Genomic DNA, 6,222 nt, shown 5'->3' on the forward strand with positions numbered 1-6,222 from the left:
CTTGATAGATTATATATTATTTCCATGTCTCACACCGACCACTGTCTCCCTTCCCCCATGGTTTCCATTGTTCTTTCCCCTGGAGGGGTGTGTGTGGTTGTGTGTCGATCAGTTTCCCTTCTTCCCCTCCTCTCCCCCTTCACCCTTCCCATCTGGTATCTCTCTTCCCATTCCTGCTCCTGGGTTGCATGTGTCCTGAGCTCTTATCTACGGCTGTGTACATGATCCAGTCTAGTCTGAAGTGAGAGGCATCACTGGGGTCATGGTGGTGGGGTGAGGAAGCCTGAAGGAACCAGAGGGATATTGTGTGTTTCATCGGTGCTTTATTGTACCCTGGTTGGCTCATCCTTTCCCTGTGACCCCTCTGTGGGGGATGTTCCATTGTCTACAGATGGGCTTTGGGTCTCTGCTCCAATCCCCCTCATTCTTAACCATATGCTTTTGTTTGTTTGATTGTTAAGGGTCTTCTGATGCCTGTTACCTGGTCCCGATAACACCTCATGTTCACACAGGCTGGAGTCCCGATGACACTTCATGCTTGCACAGGCTGGTGTGCTTCTTCCAAGCGAGCTTGTTGTTTCTCTCTTGGATGGCTGCTTGTTTCACTTCAAGCCTTTAAAACCCCAAACGCTAAATCTTATAATAGCTGGGCACCATCTGCCTTCTTCACATTTGCTTATGCACCCATTTTATCTTCAGTGATTGTGTTGGGAGGATGAGCATCTCAAGATTGCCAATTTGTTAGAACAGTGTGTCCTTGTATTGAGGGAGTCCGTCTACTACTTCAGTGTATTGCCATATAAATATATGTACATAAGCCAACACTTCTATTTTTAATGGATTAATGTAATTACATATGGACACCCCTATGCTCGTGCCTCTATCCATAGCTTTGCTTCCTAAATCATTCCTGTTTCCTTTTACCTTCCTTCTCCCTCACCATCATGCTTGCTCCACTTCTGCCTCATAGTATTTACTTTCAGCTAGATTGCTGTTGCGCCAGTGCACCGAGGATCTCTGTATCCACCTCGTTACTGTTTTTAATTCCCTAGTTGTTCTCTTATCTATGGTGCTGTTTGCCCATCGCACCTTTCCCCCGCCCCCTTCTCCCCCCAAGTACCCGCGGGACCGTTGGTCCTGTTGCTTTCTTCTCATGCTTGCTTCCCACGCCTGTCTTGTTTAAGTAGGCATACCAACAATGGCATAGTCCAAACAAATAGAAAACAAACATTTGACACCCCCCCCCAAAAAAAAAAGAGAAGGAGAAAAAGAAACCCAAACAAAAACAAACGAAAAACTACAACAAGCCATAACAACAACCAAAAAACATGCATATTTCCAGGTCTGTCTGCTGACCTTTATGACTATCTCCCCACTGGTCCTTGGGGAATTCCTCCCCACTGGTCCTGGGGGAATTCCTGGAACTGCCCCTCCTAGCCTGCAATCTATTTGGGGGGCTCTTTAGGGGCTTTATGGCTTGGCTTTGCGCCCATTACTGATTTGTTGTGTTCCCTTCTTGGTTTGTCCCACTGTGGGGGGCCATTTTCATCTCTTGAAGTTTAGTAGTAAAATATGATAATCCATTTTACAAAGTTCCAGTGACATTCCAGTAAGCGTGCCTTTGAACTAAGAACCCAAATCAAAGCTTCATTCAAGGAATTTTAAATCGCCAGTAGTTAAGTTTTAGTAGATTAAATGCCTTTCACATTCACAAAATAGCATTTGTAAGTCTGCTATAAAGTGATCTTTAAGCCTTGACTTTGCTCCCTGTTTCAGTTTCATCCACTTCATGTAGTTTGATATTCATTATTTTTTAAAGTATATAACTGCATGCCTTCAGAATCTATTCAGTGTAGATTCTTTTATTTGGGTTTTTCCGTATTTGCACTTGTAACTGATCCAAGTGTTGCGCCTGTGCACGAAGATGGAAATGTCAGAGCTTTTATAGGTCTCGTCTTAACGAAATGAAGTGCCGTGACCCAGAAGCTGGACCCTTTCTTTTGGGTTTACTTAATGTTTTAAGGCAGTGGTTCTCAACTTCCTCATGCCGCGACCATTTCATACAGTTGCTCATGTGGCGGTGACCCCAACCATAACATTATTTTTGTTGCTACTTCATCACTGTAATTTTGCTACTGTTATGAACCGGACGACTACTGTGAAAGAGTCATTTGACCCTCAAAGGGGTCGTGACCCACAGGTTGAGAACTGCTGTTTTCAGGAGTTTCCCATATTGAGTGTTTGCCTGGTCATGGTGTTTGCTTTGCTTATAAGTTTTCATTCCTGCAGAGCAACTGCAATTCTGAAATTGTAAGAACAAAACCCAGGCAGTGATGTAAGTTATTGATAATGTGTGAACAAATGTTTGAAATATTTACATTTTTATCTAATAGTGTCTAGTCATTGGAAACATCACATCTACTGGAGAAAATTTATGAGGATTTTTTAATATTTTCTTAGGTAAAACCGATGCAAATAATGCTGGACCTGAAATTAATAAGATTCGAACACCAGAGAAAAAGCCCACAGAACCCAAACAGGTATGCTGCTTACGTTTAGTGAATGCGTTTTTTTCCCCTCATAAATTTAGTCTGCCTGATCATCTTAAATCTTGAGGATTTAAAGAAAAGAATCTGCCTTTTAATTATATTTTTCCATTTTCCATTCTACAAGAACCCCATGGTCATGCTACCCGCTACCCGCCCACCCCCCATCCCTTTGGCAACATGACTTGATCTGGTGTACTTTTCTTGAATTATGGTACTTGGTGACAGGCTTGTAGAGGCGTTCTATGATAAAGTAGTAGACCCAGCTAGCTCTGGCTCGGGCAGAATCCGTATCTCCAAAGGGAAGAACTGGTGTGAGGGGAAGGGAAGCCTTACATCCACAAACTCTCCCTCACACCCACCATATATATAAGCCCTTACCTCTTGTGTCACTCCATTCATCTACGTTCTCTCGTTCTGTGCTCGTGGATCCACGGTGAGAAAACCCAGTCAATGGTCAAGGAGTGCCACTGGACCATCTCTTCCTTTCTGAGCTCCTCCACGCTCTTTTCCATGCCCCTCGCTCCCTGTGCCTACTTTTCTCGGAGGTTTACCTCCAGCCTGTTTACTTTCTATCTTCTACTGCTCTTATTAGCAGGGGATGGGCTGGCCGCAGACATCCCTCCTCAGGATCTCACCCCATTGCAACATTCCCCTTTCTAGATCCTTGACCAGCCTTCCGTCTTTATCACTAGTCTCTGAGGACGAGTTCTTGTTCAGACCAGTTCCGGTTCTTCCTGGGTCTTCACAGACCTTGTCTCTCCTCCTCATGTGTCTGTAGATCCTTTCTTGCTTTGGCTTCTTCCTAATCAACATCTGAGGCACTTGCATCTTTCCCTGTAAAATTGTACTATGTGAACTTTTTTTTAATAGACTATTTATTTTACCTTTTTATTCTCCATTTTCTACTCTTTTTTACTCTGCGTAAGGCTAGTGCCTAATTTCTCCTTTCTAACTAGCTCATATTTTCTCCTTCACCTATGTAGTCTTGTATTAGGATTCCACAGTTCACTGAAGCGGTTGAATTCTTACTCACCAAATCTTATGAAACATTTTTTGTTTACTGAAGTTGATAGTCTAACTTGACTTTTTTCTTGATATTTGGTACAACTTTCTACTTCTGTCTTCTTGAGCATCTTGCATTTTTTTATTCCTTTGACAGAACTTTTGAATTTTGCATACTTTCTCCAACATGACCTTTCTGTTTTAAGAGTTCCTGCTCTCCCACTCCCTCCCTTGCTAGTCCTTACTCTCAGGCTTCCGGGCTCCTATCTTGGTCCCATCTAGTTTTTCTTTAGTGGAGTACGTGTTGGGCTGCTATTCCTCAAGGTCAGCACCTTGACCTCACTAGCTACTCCACAGAAGAAAGATGAGGCTGTCTGCTCCTGAAAAGATGTAAAGCCTTGGAAACCGAACAGATAGTTCGACTCTGTCCTATAGGATTGCTTTGAGCTGGAATTGACTCAGTGGCAGTGGGTTTTTAGTCCCATGCTTTAAGTACTTGCTCCATGATAATGACTTTTAAATCAGTATATGTGACAGGTGGGCAGATCCCATCTTTATCACTCACTGTGTGGCACAGATCAGCATACATCCCGTACCTGCTGGCAGTGGACTCACCCTTCCTGTTGCAAACCCTTTCTTCTGTAGTACTTCCTCTTTGACCATAACTACTCAGAGTTAGGCCAAGACCTCCCTTGCCACCCGGAGCTAGGTCGCCAGTTACCAGCCCTACCATCAGGAATCCTAATAGCTCCCCGCACGTCAAGCCAGCCAGCCTTTCTGTGTCAAGGTAGAAGGACTCTGCCCTTAGCAGCTGCCCAAAGCTGGTTCTTCATGAGTTTACCCTTAGATCCGCCTGCACACCCAGAGCCAAATCAGAGTCTCATTGCCCTTTGTGGGTTCTGTAATTTTCTTTCAGACCTCCAAGGTTCCTGGAGACTTACCTATAATTAGCATTACCTGGGCATTAGCTCCAGAAAGGATCCAGGTGAAGAGCTGTATCAGGCCAGGTCCGAGGTTTCCCAGCACAGGGGCTCCAGTGTCCCCAGAAATGTGCCATCCACTCCCATCAGGAAGTTCTCCCCAGTCCTGGAAGCCTCCATGGAGAGAGCTTCTCTCTGTATCCACCTGCTTCTGTCCTGTAGGCACCACTGACTCTCAGACTCTAGAACCTGGAGGGGTTCAGTACCCCCAAGGAGAACTGCAGTAAAGCTCAGGCCACCAGAGGCAGATCAGAATCTCCTGGTGGAGTCTGAGCGAGGGTGCAGTCAAGTGCTGTGTGTTTGGGGAGGGGTACAGTGCCAGGACAGTGGCAGGTTAGGGTTTTGCAGCAATGGCAGCAGCAGCCACAGTGACAATTGAGCATAAAACCAACTTCATGGGTCTTGGGTCTTATCCAAGCAGCCAAAACCAAGATAGTTCAGTATCACTCATGCTGTTGTTGATTAGTTTCTGCGTGAGCCTTCCATGCTAGGGAACTAGCTAAACCGACACACATTCGCTTTCTTTCCCACCACAAGGCTTGGTCGGGAGGCCCAGGAGCAGCAGCCGCAAAGAATTCCTAGCACCCCTTTGCTCAAGGCCACACTGATGAGAATGGTAGAAGGTAGTCTAATTCTGACCTATGATGGCAGTAGCTGCAAGCTCCCTCAGGCCGTGCAGTCTTCTGGTCTACTTGGGGTACTGATAGGTGCCAGAGTCCATTTCCACACAGCCTGCCCAGGAAGCTCATTTTGGTACCCTGGAGAATTGTAGTTTGGGCTTAAATTTGTATGTCATGAGGCCTAGCTTCGTATGCATGTCGTATTCAGAAGTGAGGGAGGCAAATAAGACAGCAGCTTATCTGCATGTCATTTTTAGCATAACCTTGAGATGTAATCACCTCCAGTCATTAAAAGCATGGAAGTTTGTGGAGAAATGTTTCATTTATCAAGAACTTCAGTCAGGTTCTAAGACATTAAAAAAACAGACATTGCAGCCACTTGTTATATGGTTTAGACAATTTCCATGCACTCCTTTGTTCTCAAGGGTTTGACGGCTAATCCCAATTCAGTGGTTGTCCCTTTGGGCCAGTGGATTCCATGTGAGAGTGCACATTCCACTATTTGCTGCAGTAGTGTGGCCACTAGACAAAACCCCGTGCCCCGCTGTCAGTCTTGTTCCATTTCTGTGGGAGCAGCCAGCACCAGGTCAGACTTGCGAGCCTCTGGCGAGGCAGGCACTTGGGATTCCACGGTGATTGTTTCAGCATCAACACGTCTACGGAGTGTGGTATGACAACACATGGAGTGCTTTGACAGAGCTGGAAACAAAAGCTTGTCTTCTTTCCACGTTGTGTTCCATTTTTCACCTTGTCACCACTTAGGAGCTAGCTTGTGTTTGAAAAGGATGAGAGCAGCCTGGCATAAAAACCAACCTCCTGTAGGTAGGACTTTAGAAAGTATTCATATGCAAAACAGAATCACTGCAGGGTCTTGTGTAATCGGGCTCTTTGTATCATCCAATGTCAAGTAGGGGAAACTGGCTATAAACAAGGGAAGTTATACAGTGAACCCTCGCCACTTCGCGCTTCGACTTCCGCGGCTTCACTCTATCACGGTTTTTGCATAACAGCGCATGCTCTGTCATTACTGCCACTGATTGGCTCATACTGTACACGCTTCTGTCTGCATCG

The 6,222-nt window shown here is 45.3% G+C and overlaps 1 protein-coding gene across 1 annotated transcript in view; it reads left to right on the forward strand.

Moving 5' to 3' along the window:
* Positions 1-6,222, forward strand: part of HELZ (helicase with zinc finger) — a 174,977-nt gene that overhangs the window by 138,801 nt on the left and 29,954 nt on the right. The window contains exon 28 of the mRNA XM_045299480.1: positions 2,461-2,540. Within this exon, the coding sequence (XP_045155415.1) occupies positions 2,461-2,540 (80 nt within the window). The remainder of the gene's footprint in view (positions 1-2,460; positions 2,541-6,222) is intronic.

Source organism: Echinops telfairi, unplaced genomic scaffold, assembly GCF_000313985.2.
Source record: "Echinops telfairi isolate 266 unplaced genomic scaffold, ASM31398v2 ScPeMD7_7458;HRSCAF=8496, whole genome shotgun sequence".
Taxonomy (NCBI): Eukaryota; Metazoa; Chordata; class Mammalia; order Afrosoricida; family Tenrecidae; genus Echinops; species Echinops telfairi.